This window comes from Akebia trifoliata, chromosome 7, assembly GCF_017979445.1.
Source record: "Akebia trifoliata isolate Shusen 1 chromosome 7, ASM1797944v1, whole genome shotgun sequence".
Taxonomy (NCBI): domain Eukaryota; kingdom Viridiplantae; phylum Streptophyta; class Magnoliopsida; order Ranunculales; family Lardizabalaceae; genus Akebia; species Akebia trifoliata.
Window position 1 is genome coordinate 33,430,722 of NC_141381.1, and position 23,350 is coordinate 33,454,071.

At 33.7% G+C, this 23,350-nt stretch overlaps 2 protein-coding genes across 4 annotated transcripts; one reads left to right on the forward strand and one right to left on the reverse strand.

The window, feature by feature from the left end:
- Positions 1–4,453: 4,453 nt before the first annotated feature.
- Positions 4,454–9,308, reverse strand: LOC147399269 (amino acid transporter AVT6A-like). Its single transcript, XM_086448762.1, has 5 exons — positions 7,974–9,308; positions 7,637–7,789; positions 7,041–7,244; positions 6,037–6,502; positions 4,454–4,912 (listed from the first exon to the last, which is right to left on the reverse strand). The coding sequence occupies exons 1-5, from the start codon at positions 8,398–8,400 to the stop codon at positions 4,774–4,776; spliced, it is 1,389 nt and encodes a 462-aa protein (XP_086304888.1). The 5' UTR covers positions 8,401–9,308; the 3' UTR covers positions 4,454–4,773.
- Positions 9,309–18,748: 9,440 nt separating this feature from the next.
- Positions 18,749–23,259, forward strand: LOC147399270 (uncharacterized). Of its 3 annotated transcripts, none has more exons than XR_015180114.1 (5): positions 18,749–19,258; positions 20,089–20,717; positions 22,429–22,536; positions 22,618–22,938; positions 23,028–23,259. XR_015180114.1 is itself a non-coding variant. In XM_086448765.1 (4 exons), exons 1-3 carry the CDS (start codon positions 19,106–19,108, stop codon positions 22,502–22,504), a joined length of 858 nt encoding a protein of 285 aa, XP_086304891.1. In that variant the 5' UTR covers positions 18,749–19,105; the 3' UTR covers positions 22,505–22,536; positions 22,618–23,259. The 3 variants fall into 3 exon arrangements, 1 of the variants encoding a protein (XP_086304891.1); XR_015180115.1 differs by having other exon boundaries at positions 23,031–23,259; XM_086448765.1 differs by having other exon boundaries at positions 22,618–23,259.
- The last annotated feature ends 91 nt before the right edge of the window (positions 23,260–23,350 follow it).

Below are 23,350 nucleotides of genomic sequence, written 5' to 3' on the forward strand. Positions count from 1 at the left end.
TTTCCTTTGCGCGTGGGATAGCTTTCATTTTGAATCATGGGACCTCTTTTGTACAACCATGGAGACAAGGATTAGGGAGAAACATCTCACATCCCATCTCTTTGTCCCCCCCTATAAATTACTGTATATCTCTTACAACATCTTAAAAGATAAAACCTTGAGTATTGATGCAAATTCCCAACTTCCCTACCTCTACTTACGCATAATCATCTTCTTCTTCTTCTTTTTATTGAGAATTAATGTTGAAATAGAATTTTTTCCCCCTCATATTTTTGAGATTTTGAAGATGGTCATGATGGTTACATTGCTAAGTGGTTAAGTACTTAAATTTGAAGCGTTCCAATGGGGTTTAGGGCTTTTGGAGTATTGGTTTAGGTTCTTAACATGTGGTGTAGAGCCACCCATACTATGTGAAAACTGAAATTTTTGACAAGAAAATTTGATGGGCCAAAACTCACAAATTTTATAATGTTAATTTTGACGGCCCATGGCTGTTGAAAATTTTTATAATCCCCAATTCAACGGCTTAGAGCTATCAAATTTCTCTCATCCTTCATTAATTTAACGGTTTCAGTCCGTCGAAAACAATAATTTGACAACGAAAATTTTGACACTTTGGTCCGTCAAATTTTATGAAATTCAATGGCCTTAGACCGTCAAATATAAGCTTTTTTCACGTTGTTCCATGTCTCAAATTCAAGTTATAGAAAAGTCTACTTGGGAGGGTTACGGGATATGAGAAAAAGCCTAAGAAAACCCTCGAGAAGTGCCTCGAGGCCTGAGGATTAACTACAAGTAAACCTGAGAAAATCTATGAGAAGCGTCCGGCCCAAAGTGAAAACCATCATGGACGTTGATTGCAAAGTGTGGTAGTTTGTCACGTGCTTAAGTGGTTGAGGAGTTAAATTTGTTGCATTCCAAGATGCCTAGGACTTTTGGAGAATCGGTTTAGGTTCTTCACAATGACCTTCGAGTGTGCATATAGATTTTTGAATTCAAATATTATTGCATTGCTGATGAAGAATTATTTACATCTTTTGCACCAAGAAAATCGCCTAAATTTAATAAAAGAGCTTATATTATCATACCAATTAATGGAATTACCTATAATCTTTATATTTCGATTTAGGAATAATTTCCAAGTTTAATAAGATAGATTATATTTGCCATACGAAATATTATTAATGACATTTTATCATTATTTGGTTAATAAACCTAACCATGCACAAAATATATAGAATCCACCAAGGCATATAAACACTATATCCTCTACTTTCGATTTTGATTGAGGTGGACGGATTGTGATAGTAGGAGAATTAATTGTATCGTGCTCGATAAAAATTTCCTTCTTTATCCAACTTAGAAAAGTCTTTGCAGTCATTTATCTAGAAAGGTTGTATCCATCCTTCAAAAATTGAATGGTTGAAGTCTTGTTTCGTGCACATTTTTCAAATACACATGCGCTTGTGTGGAATGCTTGGGGAGTGGATGAGTTAGAGAAATGACGGACTCTTAATTGGTTGTTCCTTAAATGGTAATGAGGTTGAGACATCTTTGGGCTGCTTTGAATATGGTTTTCTATGATAGATTAGTTGAAATTTTAAGGGGACTGTCATCCAACTTTGATTCTGATAATTTTTATAAACCATCTAAGTACTTCATATTGATCACTTTGAATTGATTCTTCCATTCCATGTGATGCAACAACTTTAACGAAGTCAATTTCTCCGCTTTTAGTGTGATCCCATCAAAATCTTATCTTTGAAGCTAAAATTTAAAAAAAATTTACTTTAGGAGGTTCACAAAAATCTGTGATTCACTCAACTCAACAGTTGAACAACTTAATTTATTGAAAACCTTGATGTCATTTGAATGGGACTGATTTTATTGTAAACATGTGCAGGATCTGATCGAACTACTTGTTTGGTCCGATTTTTAAAGCATCGGATCCCATGCATCAATCTCCCAAACTTTTTTTTAAAATGACTTATTGCAATGGATATTAATATACATTGTTATCTGTATATATATATATTTTAAATAACATATTGCAACGGATATTAATATGTGCCGCTATATGTATTATATTCTATTTGTTAAAAAATGACTTGTTGCAACGGATATTAATAAGTACCGCTAAAGTATTATAACAACAGAACAAATTATTCGCTGCTACATTTAGTGATTGAGGCAACAACCTCGAATCTCAGTTCCGCTGCTCATTCACCGTAATAACTTTTACCAATGGAAAAGGTACCCTGTAACGACGGATTTTTCCGCCAATGTAGATCAAAAATGTTGTAGTGTCTTTGTTTTGGCGGGAGGCGGTATATCCATTGTGTCTTAACACAAAAATCTCTTAATGCAATGTGATTAACTCCGAAAATTCATAAAATGAATGATCGTACGTATTTCCATAGATTCCTTTCTCTAGGTATTATGCAACGAGTCAAGATATCATGATTTATAATCATCACAATTTTATATAGAATATTTGGGGTCAACTGAATGAATCATATTCCTTTCTTTGAATATTCAATCTTTGTATATGATCATCAGGTTATTAATATTTGTAAATCGATCTACCATAAAATGATAATATGATCCCTTTACCATTACTATAAATATATCATCACAAGGTTAATATCATCAGATTGTTTTTCACGTGTTGTGTGAATCTCGATGCTCCCTCTCTTCAATTACGACATCAAATGCCATATATCATGAATGGTTTTACGACCATGTGGTGGATTAATCTAAACATAAAAGACTTTAAACCCATGACCTCAAAGTAAATCGTGTCGACACCTACAGACTTTACCAAACACATAAAATTTTGGTTTTGCCATCGGTAAGTCTAGTTTAAATGACATCACTAGTTCTAGTGCGGATGGGTCTTAAATTCGCTTTCTTTTGATCATTAATTACTTACGCCTGACTAATGGATTTATACATTTTTCAAATCTCTATAAATATTTTATTAAAATTTATGGAATAATCATCCATGAATCATCATTAAAATTATTTTATAGCACGTATGTATCATGGACCGACTCAAGAATAAATATGATTGTATAAGGTTGATGATGATGATGTTATACTTTATAGAAGAAAAGCTTTGGTTTAGGAACTCGTCAGCATCAAGCCGTGTGTAAAGTGTTTCTTTTGCAAGGTGAGAGTATGAAGTACATTTTTATTTTAGAAGACAAACTTGTGCAGACACATCAAACAAACTTTCTTGTATGGGCATGCTTTTAATATGTGGCAATTAAGGAATTGAATCTATCTTATCTCCACGTGGTACTTTTCATCTCACAAGCCCTCATCTCGAATGGGGAAAAAAAATATATGTTTTTCTTTCATTTTCTCTTTCTCTTTTATTAGTTTTCAGTTGTTAAAATTCTTAGAAATTTAATTGCTTTTATTCATTGGGAAAATGGTGAAACACTTGATATTAAACTTTGGACTCTCAATGAAATAGTTTTATTCAGATTTCTTGTACATAGCTGAAATAGTTTTATATATATATATATATATATATATATATATATATATATATATATATATATATATGTATATATGTGTGTGTGTGTTATAAGTCACAAATATTTGAGATTTTACTTTTATTTTTGTCTCAATATTTATATTATAAGGATAAATTCTTAAATTATTATCAAAAATTTTAAAAATATCATAAGTATTAGATGGTTGACATAATTACTAAGTAATAATGATATAATATTATCAAATTGTCAACATTTCGTTATGATTTTATCAATATTAGTACTATTTCAAAAATATTAAAAACTTTTGTAATTATTTAAAAATTTACCCTTATATTAAATGAGGTAAAATGATTATTACATTCTAATGTTCAAAGTCGGTAATTATTTCAACATAAAATTCAACTCGTCTCAACTCAACATGCACTTTTTCCCATTCTTGCTTTTTTTTTATTATAGACTTCTTAAAGTAAATATCACATTGTATATTCTCATATTCTTGCCGTATATCAATAACTCTATGGCTAACTACAAAGACACCAAATACAAAGACACAAATTAAAGTTAATGGAAAACGAGGTCTTTGGTCAGGAAAATGTTGTAGAGAAGGTTTTGTTGTGGTATCCCAACTCAACTTCAGCAGCTGAAGAAAGGATCACTGGGTGGATCATTGGAACATCAGCATGTATTATTTACACTACTGATATGTAGTATGGTAAGCTGAGGCATGTTAACCATGTTTCAATTATGAAATCAATGAACTTAGAAAATGTATTGCACAGATTTTACATTATTACAAAATAAACATACAAATGTGCGTGTGCGTGTGTGTGTGTGTGTGGGTAGAATCAAAATATACAAGAATGACGCATAAAAATGTATAATGCTGCTTTTGTCTCATTCACAATGATGTATTTGATTTAAGAGAGAATATTTTGAGAGAAAGCACATTCAGATATAAACAGACATTTTATCTCTATTTTTATAACTTCATCCAAATCCACACCATACTGTTCTAAATCAAACACACGACAGTACAATATTGCCCCATAGAAGTAGGGCATAGAGAATCTACAAATACTACTATTTTTCACACTTGGCAGATCAACTCAACTGTATATTTGAATCGGGTGTTCCTCTTATTGAATGTAGCAAACCATCCAAGAAAACTCTTGATTTTCTATTGGAATTCAAAATACAGTCCTGCCATTTAGATCTTTAAAGATTATCTTCTGTTTTCCTCAACTAATGATGAATAATACCAAGATAACTATTCACGAGGGGAGGGATTCTTCTTGAATATGGCATATGCATCACTGTATATGGCCACCATGTTCGACACCACAGCAAGAACAATCATAAAAACAGATAAGATCTTGTCCTTCTTTGTTGCAATGCCGTGAGGATCCCTGAAACAACCAAGTAAGCAAATAAAGAAGTGGATTTAGCACAGTAATTATCGAAGCTTTATTTAATAGATATGCAAAGACTAGCTTTTCTTCAAGTGCCAACAATTTAAATGCATTCAGAAATTCCAAACATGAGGCTAAATTTGAAAATAATAGCAACAACATATCCATCCACCTTCATGCATGCACACAGATTCCTATCCATGACAACTAGGGCAAAGGATGGCCTTATAAACATGTAGGCTACGAAAATAAACCTAAAGCAAGTTGCAACAGATGGACTTACAACCTACTAAAGGCATAGTAGTAATGCATTAATCATAACCACTAGAGTAAACCTCCATATAAACATTGCCTCTGACATTTACCTAAAATAAATATTAAGCCAATGATATCTATTATCTAGGGAAGTTTTGAAATTTATGGAAGCCACATTTATAATCGTCCATTTTTTTTTATATCAGCAAGCCTGTTTTCAATTAGATCAGTAACTCTGTGATGGCAAGAATCAATTGCATGCACAAACAAAGTATATTTGTTTTTTTTTTTTTTTTTCCGAAATTCATAACTAACAATCCATTAGTTGGTTTGCAATAAGAATAGACCATTAGAAAGGTTGCATTGAGATATTTACGACAACCATATTAAATATTCTAATTTGAAAATTATAATCAGATCAATACAAAAGTTTTTTATAGTACCTTATGGCCACAAATGATGCATACCGTGAAATATAGTCACTGAAACTACCCGTTTGGCTTTTAATAAATTTTCAATTACTTTCACCTAAAAAACTCTTTTTACATAGAAAACATCTATTAGTAAAAAGGGAAACTTTGGTCATCAATCAGACAAACAGTGAGAATGTTATTGATGTGCCTCACATGTACTACATGTACAATTGATAATCTTTTTTTGATCGATATGTACAATTGGTAATCTTGTTCGATTGAAACCTTAATTTTCTCTCACAGAAATCACAAGCTAGGAAATCATTTGTAGGCATCACATATTCAAACAAGCATTTTCAGTGTACCATTGCCAAGTGTAGAGTTTTCTGAAAATAAATCATTGCAGTCCCAAACCCTTCCTACAAACTACAAACACAAAGTAGGGAAACTCACCTGAGAGTAATGGCAGCAGGAAAAATGAATCCAATGCACACTGCAGCAGTTGCACCAGTGAACTGGAAAGCATCCCAGATGCTGGGTATGAAATTTGCACCAAGGAAGACGATAGAAATGAGACCAATGCTGATCAAAGCAAACCTCCGGTTATCCGAAGACAAAGACCTTGCCGATGGAAAGGCAAGGCCATCCAAGTTAAGTCGCAGTGCAAAGAAGACGATGGGGAAGACAAGCATTAAGTGGAGGGCATAGCTAACACGAACGGCATCATTAAGCAATGAGCTGTATGGGATCCCGAGGTCAGTGTCAAAGTTCGCAAGCACATCATCGAGTGTTGAATCACCAAATAGGAGGAAGCCAAAGAAGCTAGTCATTATGTACACGGTTGAGCATAGTCCAAGTGAGGTTCGCACAATCATCTGGATCTGGGAGGAATCTTCAAGCTCATTATCTATTGTGTGCACTGCAAAAAGTTGTAGGAAATTGTCAGAAAGAGCAATTTTTTCCTCCATATTTCAATTTGAAAAAAAAAAAGGAGGGAAGTGCCTATGATTAAGAGCAAATTGCCAAGCTGAAAAGAAACGGAAGTGGAACCTTTCAAAATCAGAACATTCATCCACAAATTCCCTTAATTTTCTTCTGATTAGCCTTTGAGCATGCAACAGATGAAACAACCAATCTAGCCAAATTTAGGGGGTCCATGTACTTTTTAAGAACATGAACTTCCAAGTTTCATGAGGATTTCTAAGGCATCCTTCATCAACTTTGGATATCACAAATGTATCCTGGTCTCCTTGGAACGATTAAAATTACAAAATACTTTGAAAGTTAGGAAGCTAAAAATCCTTGTTCGCCAATTCTCACATAAAGACCAAAAAACAAAAAAAACCCTATGGTGAAACTACTTTCATAAAAATGGTACAGTGTTCCAAAGATGATAATCACTGCATGAAACTGTGTTCATAGTAATGAGATGATAGTAATTTTTCATCAATGCATACCATTATAGTGGCAAATGTATGCTGTGACAAGAACAGGGACCACCGTAAAGAGGTTCCAGATTGCTGTCATATCTGTAACGTTGGGAAGCAATCTGGGCATTGCTATGCTTCCATTTATCAATTTGACAATAGTAATTCCCGCAGTAATAACAACAAACACAACCGCCAGAGCAACTGATAAGGCAGATGTGTATTTCAATGAATCTGCAAAAGCATGAAATCCTCTGCATCAGAAAATCACATTATAGCTATGGAAAGCATCTTAAATAAAAGACCCAGTTAAGAAATCTAGCAAAAACCTTAAAGAGAGTAAAAAATAGTCTCTTAAGTTTCTAGCAGCCCATTCATGCGAATGAACAGGCTTAAAGGTTCTAACCAAGTTAAATGCACCACAGCATCCAAATTTATAATTACAATCGAATATATTTCACTGAGATCAGATATAGGGTACATATCACATATAAACTCAGTAAATCATCCAGCAACAGTTGGTATGAGGGGGAAATTACAAAGATTGGAAAAGAAACAAAAAGAATGAATCTAAATGTTCCATGCTTCTACCAAAATATCACACAATTAACATGGGTTACACTTACCAACACGCTTAAAGCTTGCCAATGGAGCGAATATAGCAAGAGTTGTGACAAGTAGCACAAAGAAACGCCCATTCCACCAGTGTACACCAAACCATCCTTCCAAAATACCAGAGTGGTGGACTCCACTTGAAGATGTTCCAGAAAGCACATCACCTTATCACATAAGTGAAACAAATCAATGGATAGTCTTGAGTGATTTAAAAACTATAGGAAAAACAAGTATTGCAAGGCATAAATCTATGGCCTACCTAAATTCTAAAAACAACAAAATGAAACATAGTTGAAGCTAAGCTGCAGAAGAATTGAAGATAAAACAGATGGTTAGATCAGAATATACCAATGATAATCATGTACACGATGAGCACGCCGACGTTGTTGATAACAACACAGAGCTGCAATAACATCCTTCCAATCTTTCCAAAGGCATCTCCCATAACTCCTCCATAAGAAACAGTTTTCCCAGCCCTGCTAAACCTGAGCAACATCTCAATCGAAGCCTCGGTTAGGAACGCCATGAAGATGATCATAACGATTCCAAGGCCAAGCCCTAAAACCTTGATCGTTGCAGGCAAAGCCATAATTCCAGCACCAACAACAGTCGTTGATAGGTTAAACACCGCCCCAGCAAAGGAAGCTCCATTAAACTCGTCAAACCCAACATTCTCATCTCGCTTATTTGGTAACAGCGGGGCTTTCTCATCAACAATCTGTTTATTCTTTCGGGAACTCTTCTCCTTCACCGGTGTAATACTTTTGATAGTCATCTTTTAATGGTTTAAGCCTAAAACCCAAGAATGAATTTTAAGAATTTTAAATGTACAGAAACTTGAAGCTAACTTCAGAGTTGAAAGATCTGAATTATCAAGAAAGGAAGGATCTTGCACTCAAACTTAGCTTTGAGCGTTAAGATTATGAAAGAAGAACCAGATTCCAAGTGATCCAACTCGTAATTGAAAGTTGGTAGAAGCAAGAGCTCGACTCCTAAACTTCAGCTAGGGCAAAGATGGGCCTAGAATTTGTCTGAATCGGTTAACAAATTGGCCTTCTAGGACTTGAATATTAAGATTTAAGAAGAAACTCGAACTAAACGCCCTAAATTTCTAATCATCAAACGAGATAGATCTTAGCAAACTGGTTCCAAATCAATGCTTTATCAATCCCAAATGACAATAATAATAGCAATAATTGTAATAAAAATCAAATGCTCCAAAACAAGGGACCAAATGATCGTTAAATTGCAACACTTTTAACCTAAAAAGACCCACAAACCCTAGAATTGGAAACCAAACCCACGAAAAGGAAGAAATTTTTCTTCAATTCTTCCCCTAAAACTTTTTCTTCCCCTGCAATCTATAAAGAGATGGAAAAGGTTCACGTATCGTTCAAGTCATCCACAGTTCTTATCGCTGATTAGACAGAAATCCCACCTTTCGAGTCCTGAAAAGACCTCAAATTCGTCGTTTATCAATAATTCTCTTTGTTCTCGACTGTAAAACGAGATTTGGAGATCAATTAGGAGATTTACAGCGTTGATTCTAGACAATAGCGTCTCGAATCAGGGTTTGACCTCTACTCGGTTGTAACCCTAGCAAGAAAAGGTTGAAATTTAAACGTCAACTGTGAGATTTACGTCTTTAGGAGAAGAAGCAGAGATGCGGTTGGTATGTATGGGTGAGGAAAATCACATGTCGACTACCTGATATTTATACTAGTGGACAAATTATGACAAAATTACCCTTCTATTAAATATTTTGATGGTTGTTTGACCCGATTACTCAATCGGGGCGAACTAGTTTTTTTACCGTTTCCACAATCAAGCTTGGATCTTACCTTATTGGAAGAATCAGATACGATTATTTATTACAAATCCGATAAGAAGTTTTTTCAAAAAAAATGGTGAAGATCCTATTTGATGGAAGATTAGATCTAATCCTAATCTCTTAGGATTTGATCAAATCTAAAAATATGATTTTGTGCTTCTCAATGTACATTATTATATATTATAATACCCTCCCATAATTGCATATTTCTTAGAATAAGAACAAGAAATTATTTATATTTAATTAACTCTTGACCTCATAATTGAATTTTTTAAGTTGAACTCTTTAAAAAGCATTCGATTGAACTTTTGAAGTTGATTAGCCCTCAATAGAGTTTATAAATGATGAAAATTAGAGTCTTAAGCTAATGGAATTTAAATTGGAGAATGGGAGACAAAGATTATCCATGAATTGCACTTTAAGAAGAAAAAAAAAAAAGATATGAACTAATAAGATTACCCAAAATGTGTTTATCTTTAACGTCTCGTATACATGTTAGACCACCATAGATAAATGGCCAGGGCCGTCTTGATAGAAGTTGAGGCTTAAGGTGAAAGTTTGAGATAAGGGCCTTTTTTTAATCTTTGATATATTATATAAATAATATTAATTAACTTTTTATATAATGATAGTAAAATTTATTTAAAATCTACACTTCTTCTTTTTTGAGATGCGAATATGGATCTTAATTTACTTTTTTTTTTTTTTCAATTCCGTGGTGTGGACTTCCAACATGGCATGTTCCCATGTTTTGATGAATATTAGAGATGTCCCAATGATTTGAAATTGATGATACGCCTCCGTTAACCTCAACCTCTTTAATAATTAATAAAAAAATATGACTCAAATGCAACTCGTCTTTAATATATAACTACAAATGTTTGATTAAAGAGCTTTAAGACAATAGGTTTTGGGAAGAAAAATCAGGGACTTTGACTTGAAATTGAGTACAAGGATATTTAGGTCTTTGTACAAAGATTGAGGTCAAGGAGGCATGTGCAAAACGTAGAAGATTTTTCATTATAAATGTTTTTAATAATTTTGGAGTAAAAGTAGGTCGAATCCCCACTTTTACATTTATAACATTGTGACATCCAAAAACATGATCAATTGCCATAGAATGTAGAGGAATTTTTTTTAATAATTTTAAAAAAGAAAATTAAAAAAAAATAAAATATTATTTTTCACCTTTGAATTTTATTTTTAAATTTGGGAGTTCCATAATCATCCATTTTCAACACCTTGGATGAAGTTAAAAACATTTTTTTTTTCTTTTTGTAATCTGAGTTTTTTCATGAAAGTTAGAAGGCTATGGTGTTGGATTGCCATTGTGATGATCCGAGTGAATGCCAACAACATTTCTTAATAAGAAAATTGCTTTTCTAAACTTAATATAATAAGGACATTTTGATCAAAAACCAAAAAATTGCATCATACAGTTGGTTAGCTTTCAAAATTACTAAAAAAAAAATTATTTTTTTTACAATGCAATCTTCAAAAATCGTTTATTTAATATTTTACGTTACAAATAAGCCCTTTGATAGTATGCATGTGTGTTTGCACATTCCACTTTCTATATTTGGAAAGACTTTGTTTTTTTATCTTTTTGGAAACTTCCAGATTTTGTAGGGAGTAATTTTTTTTTTTTTTTTAAGTCTTCAACTCTCAACATGGAAGAGTCTAAAAAATGATTTATTACGAATTGTTTTGGGACCTTAATCTTGAGCGAGGCCTTAAGCAACCACCTAACTTGCCTTATGCTTGAGTCGGCCTTGGTTATGGGCCATGTGACCTATATGTTTTTAATCATTTTAATTAAATTGAACTCCTAAATAATATAATGTCAATAATTAAGGAAACCCGATTCGTTGGAAATATAAATATACATCATCTTTAAGTCTTGTTAGGAAGCCTTGATGAAATGAATTCTAGTAAGAGAAGAATTTTAGATCATCTACTCTTATCTATAAAAGAAATATTGGCGCCCTTATAAAGAAGACGACCAATACATTGGAGACAATATCTCTTGCAAATTGATTTTTTCAACCGTCAATAATTACATGTCTTACCAATTTTAAAACTAGAGAGAGAGAGAAGATGATGAATCTAGAAATCATGAAACGCAGATCAACTCGATACGTGTGGAAATAAGGGGAATGATTCACTCCGTCAAATTCGTTATCAAATCAAGTTTTGATCTCAATGGCTCAACAAGATTAGTGCCCCCTAATTTTACTTAAACCTATAACGTGATAGGTTCTTGAGATATAGTTGATTTTGAACGATTGGCATAGCTATGATTATTGGGTTAAAATCATGTAAAATTTATAAGATGGTCACAAAGTCCTTCGAATTTTTTTTTCAAGTGCTAATAATATGACTTGCCAAGTAGTATACTCAAATGACTCTATGACGTGGATAAGTTCAGGTACCATAAATATATATGCCTTGGGATATGTGATTGCACTTCCCTATATAAAAAGTGTATCCCAAGGCATATAGATCTACGGTACCAAAACTTATCACGTCATGGAGTCATTTGAGTATGCCACCTGGTGAGTCATATTATCTTGACTCCTTTTTTAAATCATAACTTCCTTCAAATAATAGACTCGCAAATTAAATCTTATATGCCCCTCCACTTAAATGGCTACATTTAAATGCCTAACGTGTGCTAGGGTGGTTGGTATGTGGGGGCCGCCAAAGTGAAAAAAAAAAAAACTCGTAAATTAAATTGACGAACTAATGAATTAGTCGAAAGAGCATAGCATATTAATATTTTCACCCTTCACCCTCATTTTATTTTATTCTACATTTAAATCTCAAGAACAACATAAGATCTTTAACAAGATTGAAGGTAATTGATTTTGGTAAGAAATTCAAAAACATTAGTTGTATATTCTTAGATTCTTTTTAACATAATTTTTATGAATTTATCTTAATTAACCAAATTGAAGCCCCATCAAATATCATTTACTACAATTGGATATGATGTTAAGATGAATATAAGGACAGTGATGAGATGATGATGACAATGATGGTAACGATGGTTATCATGATGATGTGGTGGTGATCCATCCCCTACCTATGTAACTCTTCCTGCGTGCGACCCGCCCATTAGGATAGACGTTTTGTAGTTTTCTTGAAAATTAAGGGTGATAACAGAACATCAGAAACATCCAAGAAAGAGGGTAAGTGTGGAAACAAAATTTTGGAGACCACATTATTAGTGGCAGCCAAAATGGAAAGGGTCCATTATGGTCAGGATCATTAAAATACTATAGAGAAAGTTATTAAATAAATTTTACTTTTATTTTATAGCCGAGCATGCATTCTTATAAACAGCGGATAACAACATCGTATAGACTTTGCCAAGTCTATACGATCATGGTCTTATCCAAAGATTAGTCCTAACGCATATGCAATACTCAAACATCTCACACACCAGATAAGTGAGAGTGAACTCTTGCGGGTGGCTCTTGAGGAATTAATGTTCATATTAGATATGAAATTTATAACATACGGACATCAATCGCTTATCGATTCAAAATGACCGTTGACCAACCCCTTGAATAAAGGGACTTTATTCGTTGAAACCGTTTACAATAAAGGAATAAGCTTGACCATAGCAAAATAACTTTGGATATAAAAAGTCCCCAAATTAAAAAAAAAAAAAAATTTAAGAGTTTTGAAATCAAAACCTTCATCATGGGCTGACGTGTACCCACTTTCCAACTCCAGATGCAATTTAACACCCATGTATGTCATTGGCTGTTTCATTCATCCCACAACTTAGTTACACCTGGTTAAGGACAAAGATAGATTAATGCTGGCTAATAATAAATTCATTTACATAATTTTTATTCATATTATATTTTATAAAACGTGGCCATGGGGATGACACGTTTATAGTGGCTGATGTGTCATGGACATAATCTTGACCATGTAATTAATTAATAAATAGGTGTATGTCTCTCATTAGCATTTTAATAAACATTAATTTATCAAAGCTTACCCCATGAGATAAAATAATGAGCCATAAGTGAATCTGCACCACATGATTTATGTGGTGTGGGGAAAATTTTACTCATGTTACTAGACTAACTTTTTAGGAAAAGGACATATTTGATGGCCATTAGTTGATTAAAAGTAGTATTAGATCAATTGAATTAGTGTCTCAAAAGAGGCCATAAGGAAAGGACAGAGATTTGATGGGGAGAAAAAAAGCAGTTTTGATTATTTGATTAAATTAATTTTCTTTCTTAATTAGTGGTCTCATGCCATCATAAGAATGGAAAAAAAAAAAAAAAAACCTTGAAACGACCATCCCATTTCAAAAATTTGAAGGAATCCTCTTCTTTGAATCACACGTGGCATTTTTAGAGAGGTATTTTAAATATTGACGAAAATGTAGAGATGTAAAATAAATATAGATTATCACGTGTTTTGCAACGAGGAGGGTTCCTTCAAAATTTAGAAGTGGGTTGGCCTTTTCAAAGTTGGACTCCATAAGAACACGAAGGGTTGAATGATTCTTTCTGTTTCTTTTTTTTTTTTTTTTTTTTTTTTTTTTTTTTTTTTTGTGGTAGGTAAGAAGCAACGTACTAGGAGGTGCCAGTTTGCTATAAGTTATTGGTAAGGTGTGAGTGTTAACACACTTTACTTTACACGATGGCTAGGTTGGCTGTCGTCGGCTGTCGCTATTAGATATGTCGTTAAATGTATTAGCAACGGCCACATTCGAAAATACCATCAATAAACCATGTGATAGCAAGTGTTGGGGGGCAGAAGATTACTGTGATCCTTTTAGATGTGAGTTGCAACTTCCATGGTACATAAGTTGGGGGAGAGGGTCTAGGAAATGCAATTCTTGGGAGTTTGGCACTTCACATGTGGTACAGAGTGGGGTTGCAACGGTAATATAAATTATTACAATGTTACCTTGGAATGACTTTCTCAATCGCTCTTCTCTTATTAGTAGATTAGCAAACAGACATGTATTACAAAATTTAGGATTTATATATGATTTTAATTTATTTATAATTACTTTAAAAAATTATTTCAAAAATAAATAGATAATTTAATCATACTTCATCGTTAATATATTATAAGGTCTTTTTTTTGTAATTTAAAATATTAAGTGAGGTGATTTTGAAAATAATCTAATAAAAATATATTTTGTAATTTTAAAAATTAACAATTGAGATTTGAGAAAGTTTATAATTTAAAACATTAAATAAGGGAATTTTGAAGATAGCATGATGATAGGATTTTTCCTTTTTTTTAGTAACTTTTGAAAACTAATTAGCGTGATTTTACAAATCGTGGGACTTTAAGTTCATTTATTTTGATGAAAATGACCTAGATAATGATAAGGTTTAAAAAAATGTGAGAGCATTATAGGTCTTCCAAACTTTGGTATTTCTACTCTGCTTCTCTCATTATAATAGTAAAGATAAAGACTTGGAACTATGTTCGATGTGAATGATCTTGACAACCTAATTTATTTCCTTGGCGTAGAGGTTACTCACATATTTCACCAATGCTCCTAGTTTTAAGCTTTTCTTCAATGGTGAAAAAAAAAAATTCTATTTCCTCAACTTACAAGTTTTCTCCGACGATAGTGACTTAAATAGGGTATTTTAGAAACATCCCCTATAAAATTAGTGAGGTTTACCCCTTTGTAAATGCAAGATTAGGCTTACCCCGTTGATCGTAAGTCAACATTACATTTTTTATGATTTTGGTAAAAATTTTATTTTTAATTTTTTTTCAAAATACTTTTTAAATACTTAAATTACTAAATCAAAATTTCACAATTAAATCATCAAAAAAAACAACGTTGACTTACTGTCGAAGTGGTAAACCTAATCTTGCATTTTGCAAGAGAGTATTTTTAGATGTTGGATTAGATGGTCGGACAATCGTTGATCTAGTTTAAGTGGATGTACCATTCCTATGCCAAACTTGATATCTTGTTTGTCCCAAAAGTGACATATATATATATATAGGGGAGGGATCATGGGACATATGAAAAATGATGTAATAATAATAAAATTTTAAAATATAGGTTAGAGGTTTTGAATTGAGCTGAGGATGATCTTTATAATGAGAAGATCATCTTAAAAACATATCAGTCCAATCTGAAATTTCTAATCCCATCAAAAGTGATTTTGAATGTGAACTGTTGGTTTTTTACCAATAATTTGTAAATAACTTTTGTTGGATTTACGAGTTTCAGATTGAGCTGATTTTTTGTGAGGATGATCTTCTCTTCATAAAGACCATCCTCACAAAAAAATCAGCTCAATCCAAAATATCTAACTCATATTTTGAAAAACCATTGTTTTAACATATGTTTTTACATATATCCGCCCCAGATATGTTTTAACATATATGTTTTAACATTGTTTTAACACATAGTATCTCCATTGGACGCAGATGCTTACTATCGATCTTAGAAGTCTCTACGGCAAATTCACTTAACTTTGAAGTCGGTAACTTTTGTGTGACATTATTATGATCTTTTGTACTTGTGCTCTTGCTCTTTATCACTAGATAATAACACATGGTTGGCTGTCAACACTGTGTTGGGTATCCCTTCTCATTATGTGGTTGATCCCACAAGCATTGACAAAGACAAAATGGTTGTCTCTTGTGTAAGTGGTGTTAGTCGAGGAGAATTCATTATGCTCTCACTCACCCTCTTGTCTCTCCCACATACAAGCAATTTTTTATCTTTTATTTTTGAAAAATGCTGTACTGACTTAGTTGGACATTGCATTCAATACTATGCTGACATGGCAGTGTATGGTGAATCATAATTTTGTTCAATTGTCTCTCGAGGAATGAGATCTATGATTATCTATGCACTGCCACCTCAGTACGATGTTAAATACAGTGTCCAACGAAGTCAGTGTAGCCACACTATTTTTTTAGGGGAGAGGGTTCTTTTGAATTTTTTTTTCAAGAAGAATATTCTCAACAGCAACATTCAACCAAGAAGAATGAGAGAAAAGTCTGATTTTGAGAAGAGGGGGGTGTTCGAAAAAGATTTTTTTAGAGATATTTCTAATCACAATTCTAATAATTTTGTATTCTTGTTGATTGGATTTCATCTTGTTAGTGAAACATTTACTTTGTAATCCAAGATTATTGTATCTTTTGATGATTATATTCTCTAGTTGAGAAAATTATTTGTAACCCATTATTATATATATAGTGGAAGATTATTTGGACTTCAATCCTATGATATTTTCTTTCACTTTAAAGGGTTTTTCATGTAAATTTTGATCTCATAATTGAATGCTTTGTTTATTATATTACTTGATTGTTGTTTATGTTAAGAAAACAGGTGCAATTGAAAAAAGAAAATTAATCTAAAAACAAAAAATAAGAGAAGATATAATCATACAAAGAAACATATAGATTTTACATGATTCCCTCAAAATTGAAGTACATCCACGGATCACACCGATTCCACTATGAAGAGAAAACTCATAATTACAAATTACATCCTTTCATTTGAAAATGAGAAATATAAATACCCCAAGAAACCTATCAGATTACAGCCTTACACTATTTCTCTCAATCTCGACCGACGTGAAGGCTGGCTTAATTTACAGTACCTCCTTGTTGATCAGTACTATTAGGCTCCACAAATCACACAGTATGTAATTTTTTTTTTCCATTTTAAATCACATATAGTGAAAGAATGTGAGGCTTTTCCCAACACCCTACTCTTTAAAACAATCTCCCACTAGCATGTTGAGATTGACTATCAATATGTTCGGGAATACCACATGGATCTTAAGACGTGTTACTTGTGTCAAAGTGCTCATCAATATACCAATTAAAATCGGATAATTCTACCCATCTGATGGGATGGTTTGGACCCCAAATTAATATTGTTGGTTGACTTCAATACCCAATCGGATGCCGATTGGATGATCGTGGTTGATGACACTGTGGACCCATCTTTGATCAGGTTCCAGGACGGCAAATGGGCATTTTCCTAGTTTAAAAAGCACAAGTTTCCTCTATTTTCAAACCTTTTAGGACGGCAATAGAGACCCAAGACTTCCAATACACCTATAAACGAATTTTTTAATAAACCCTCCTCTAATTTCTATTTTTTAAATCTAACAATTCCCTTTCACTCAACAAAACCTGTTTTCTTTCAACCTTGTTAGCTTCTTTCCACCGTCTCTTCTTTGTTTGATAGTTTTTTAATCCTTTGCTTCTAATTGTTGTTGTCTTGTATCACCAATCTTTGTTTTTTTCAGTTTTTTCCTTTCTAGTTCAACAAACCCATAAAAGAAAACAACTGAATTTGGATTTTGTCTTTAAATTTATTTTTTATTGTTACAAGGCTGAATTTTATTTAATTAATCAAACTTTCATAAACACAACCTCAATAATAGTTTTCTTGTTGCAAGCTCCTCAAACAATAAAAAAGTATGTGAAAGGTGCAAAGACCGACACGACAATAAAGGTTCGAAGTCGTTCCCCTGAAAATTCATTGTGACACTCAATTAGGTCGACTATCATGCCATTAAGACCCAAAATGATAATAATAATAATTTGACTAACAATATAAAGGCATTTTGATTTGAGTAGCATAAAATGATCAAATAAATGACTAAGTAGGGAAAATTTCTCAAATCTAATAATTAGAACTCACAAGTTGGTTGTTTGTGTATAGGTCCACCAAAAGATCCCTATAAGGTTAAGAATAATGCTGAAGTGACCTCAGGCTGGAACCTCATATCGCACTTCTTGACGTGAAAGTGCATGGGAACCATAGATGCTTTTCATTGAGATTCGAGTGAAAAGCATCTATGGTTCCTATCCACTTTCACGTCAAGAAGTGTGATATGAGGTTCCCGCTTGAGGTTACTCCAGCACAGCTCTAAGGTTAATAAGCCTAAAAAGCAGAAATTGCACATCAAGCTTTTTTCTCCCCAACTCATTTTGGGGAAAAATTAAACAAACAAACAAACAACACGACAGGAGAAGTGCATTATTGTTAAAACTGTGTTGCAACCCTTTTTATAAAACAAGGTGAGGACGTCGGGACCATAATCTCACACATATCTTCGGCTAGGCACACTGAACCACCATTTCACTTTGTTATGCCTCTGTCCTGCATTAAAAAAAAAAAAAGTTTGCTTTTCAGAGTTTATGAAAAACAAGTTAAATTAGCTTTGTATATTTTTGACTTTTTCACAGTTAGCCTAATATAACTAAATATTGAATGACTTTCCTCTTAAACATTTAAAACTGGCTTGATTTTCAGGATTCAAAGCTTATAATTTCATTACATAATATAAGAGAAACTGATTGGTATTTCTATCGATTTTAGTATCTTTCGTGTAATATAAAGATTAGCTTGAAATTAGGATTGAATTTTCAACATGGAGATGAGACGAAACCAACTATTACATCATTGACAGCGTCGAAAAATAAAAATAAAAAACTACTTTACATAGGATATGGCATCTTTCTGAGACATTTAGATCTTATTCCCTGCTTGCTTGAAACATAAACCAGCCGGCCTGCTTGTTTATCAAGGATTTAAATTTGCAGTTAGGCTTCGGACCCTATATCATATGTTGTTGGATTCAACTGTCTGAATCTTTAAAAAAAAATGGCATCCTTTCTGATAGAGGAGTTTGTGGGGAGTGGAGTTCTGAAAGAACTGGTTCCAAAGCTGTTGGAAGAAGGTTGGGATGATGTACCAACATTGAAGATGATGAATTCAGATGATATGGATGCAATTAACATGACCCAACGACAAAAGGTTGGTTTACTATTACTTACATCAATTGATCATCATCATCATCATCATCAAAGCCTTATCTAAAAAATCTAGAATCTTCTAATGGATATAGAGCTTTTATAGTGAAGTTATTTAGGTGAAATGATTTTCATTTTCTACTTCCTAGAGAAAACTCGTAAGAATGATTACTCGTTATTTTTTGTTCTTCCCTGCTTCTTTTTTGTGTGTGTGTGTGTGGAATCGTTTCTGAATCATAAAGTTGATTTATGCCAATACTTATTCTTAATTTGAATGCTTAAAGATCACAGTCTTCACTAATCAGTTGGTTTCAGTTATTCTAACTTCTTATATAATTATGCCTCAGCTAGGTTTTAATATTTCTTCTATGACATTTTGTCTCGAGGACCAAAAAAGTCACTCCGAGTTGTCAATCTGAAGCTTCATATATCTTTTCCAGTATCCTGAGTTTTCGAAGTATTCGTGTAGAAATAGTTCTCGCTTTCAGCTTCTTATAGCTAAAATTGGTAGCACTAAAAAAGATCAGAAACAAATATATCCAAGGTAGTTATAGAATCCCCCCATCAGCATCCTTGGGTTTCTATTTTTCTTGTGTTCAAGAGTTTCTTCTTTGCAAATTCCATTTTAATTGGGATCTTTGGAAAAGCTAGTGAGTAAAGTGGTGTTTTTTTCGGTGGTTTTTGCCTGTATAATGAAAGATTTGAGAATCCAAGATAATCACAAATATAATTCATGATGATGATCAATATTTCTGAAAAGTGTTCTAAGTTCTCCACCAATTAGAAATACCAAGACTGATCATATCATCTTGCTGCCTATTTAATTTACTTTAGGAGGCACTGGAAATAAGGTCATACCTTCATGACCGTGCCCTGATGCAATATGGAGATAAACTAGAGGCCACGGGGAAGTCTCTGCCTGAATTTCTAAACATAAGCACTCCGGATCTTTCTTCTCAATTTGGTATGAAGAGAGGCCACATTGCCCGTTTCACCGACAGAACAAGTGCATGTGCAGATCCACTGCCCCCCTCCTATGTTCTCCCTGCAAGGAAAAGAACCGCATCACGTTCTATGAGCACAAGTGTTGGTGGAAGTGAGCTTCTCTCTGTGAACTCCAAAAAGATACAAAGTGTAGCAAGAACCCCTACGACAAGCCGCATGAATTCTAATGTTTCACTCAAGAATTCTATTTCGGACATTAAGATCAAAGATGGACACGTCTTTAAGGGTGTTATTGCTGCAGAACCTGCAGATCCTAGAGCATGTGGTTGCATACAACCTCCTCCTATCATTGATGATGTTTCTCCTTACTCGGCTATTGAGAACATCTCGGTACAGAAACTAACTCCGGAGTACAAGATTGGGATGGAGCGCTTGGTGAAAACAAAGACACCTCCAATGAAGGCTTCAGAGTTATGGCGCGATAGACCAGCTGTACTGCTCTGCATTCGACGTCCAGGGTAAATTTTGATCTTTGATATATGCACTTTGCCTCTTTCAGAGTTTTTCTTTTTTATTTGTCTTCCTTTTTCTTTCTTTGTCTGCTAAGCACAGGTTTAGGCTTGCCCCAAGCAAACCATTAATAATAATTAAGATGTTTACAATCTATACTCTATAGTATATGAGAAATCAAAAAAAGTATAAAATAATAATTTGGGGCAAACTGTTAATATAATAGAGATGTTTACGATCTATAGTATATGAGAAAGCAAAGAGTGAAAAGTAATAATTTGGCAAAAAAAGGTCTAGAAATCTAATTATAAATTGGGAAGGTGTTACACACTGACACTACTTAGGGGACTGGAATTCTAAAACTCACTCTCGATAACAGAATTGGCATTCAACACAATGGAACGGAGGAATGGGATATATTTAGCCGACCACAAATCTTGGTGATAATGCTTTGTTGTTGTTGTACTGAAATTCTATGACTAATAGTATATAGAGTTTTAGGCCTAGGAAAGATAAAACATAATTTTTCTAAACTAAAAAAGAAGAAAACAAATCAAACTATGCAGTGAACTAGGAATGTGAAAAAAGAGACTAATTTTTTTTTGATAAGTGTAATATATTAAATGAAGGAAAAATAAGTACAAAGAGGCTGAGGAAGCCTCTAAGAGAGTAATAAGCTAAAAAGAGAACAAAGCATCAAAGACTACATAAAGATTTCCATCTAAAAACAAAATCATCAAAAGTGATCCCCTTGAAATCGATGTTCTGCTTCACCCAAAGATATAATAAGCCCAAGATCTCCAAGAATATGCCGTGAGAGCTTCTCATTCTATTGTTAAACACCCTGTTATTTCTCTCGTTCCACACCCCCCAAGCTATAGCCGAGGGAAGAATAGCCCACAGAAATCTTTTCTTGGAAGAAAAGACATTACTGGCCCACCCTTCTAATAACAGGGAATACTTACAAGGAAGGACCCAATGAATACGGAAAAGACTAAGGAATATTGACCAAATTTGATGAGAGAATGTGCAATGAATTAATAGGTGGTCGACAGACTCCCCATCTTTCATGCAAAGAGGGCAACAATTTGGAGTGATCCACCCTTGAGCAATCAAATTGTCCAATGTAAGAATCTTCCCAAGGGAAGCCAACCAAACAAAAAAGGATATTTTAGCTGGAACGAATTTTGACCAAATGATAGATCTCAAGGGGGATTGCTCGACAAAAGGGTTGAGGCACTTAAAAAATGAGCTGACAGAAAATCTCAAGTCTTTAGCCTTCGATCATTCCCATCTGTCTTGTTCACTGTCATTGAGAGGACACGAATGCAAAAGATCAAGGAAAGATATCACATCTGTTAACTCCCAATCATTAAAGCTTCTCCTAAACCCCAAATCCCAAGTGGAGTTGCTATCGTTGCGAATCAAACACTGCTGAATCGAGCAGTTCTTTTTTGTAGAACAGGCATACAAGGACGAAATTGAACTGCTAGATCAATAAAATTGAACTACAAAAGAGACTAATTTTGAAATTTAAAAAATGTAATAAAATTGGATCAAACACAATTTTCTCCGAATCTGTCATTAAACAGCATTGTTTGGTGTTGGAATTCATGTTACTAAGATATGAATCCTAATCAAATGTTCTGACTGAAATAAAATGAAGTTTCTGAAAAAAATTTATTACTGATGTGATTTTCTCACATAAATGAGATACAGGTGTATCATGTGTAGAGCTGAAGCTCACCAGCTCTATTCAAGGAAACCGATATTTGATGCTTGGGAATTCAGCTAATCGCAGTCCTTCATGAACAAATAGATTCTGAGGTACTTTTCAAACTTTGCCTCAAGTTCTTGTTCTTTCAATGAACTCCTCTTGGTTTGAGTCATCTGTTTTAATGGCTTTAGGTGAAAGATTTTTGGCCGCGCTACTGGGGTGGTGTTGTAGTCCTAGACCGGGCAATGGATTTCTTCAAAGCTCTTGGAGGTGGGAAGCTGCTCAAGGACAAGTTCATAACGGGTTTTGTTTTCAATCCCCGAGCTAGAGCAAATTACAAGCGTGCCAAAGCGATGGGAGTGGAGCAAAATTTCAAGGGGGAGGGTGAAATCAAGGGGGGACTGTATATACTTGGTAGCGGAAAGAGTGGAATCGCTTACCAGTTCATTGAGAGGAATTTTGGTGACTGGGCACCGCTTTCTGAAGTCATTGAGATTTGTACAATGTTACAGGTACTTTTTGTTGGCTTCTGCATTGATGAAAGTCTCCTCTTTGTAGTCCTCCATAAGCTAACCTTTCTTTTATCTTTGTGCAAAAACAGCAGTGAAGTCAACTGGAGTCCATCGAAAAATCGCGTGAAAGCTGAACTTGGTTTCAGTTCATTCTTTGCCTGTTCCTTTCAGAATCCATTGTTTCTTTCAAGTCCAGTAAAGTTTAGTTACTGAAACTTATATTAATCAAGAATTGGCTTGGGTGACTCTGATTTGTAATAAGAGGATTTTAGATCTTACTATCCTTTTTTTTTTCCTCCAATGTCCTTTAGAAGCCTTAAATATTTATCTGCTCTTACTAGATTCCATTTGAGGTTCTAAATTGTGGATTGCTATTTGGACCCTAGACTTTAAAGAGAGTTCCATCAAGGGT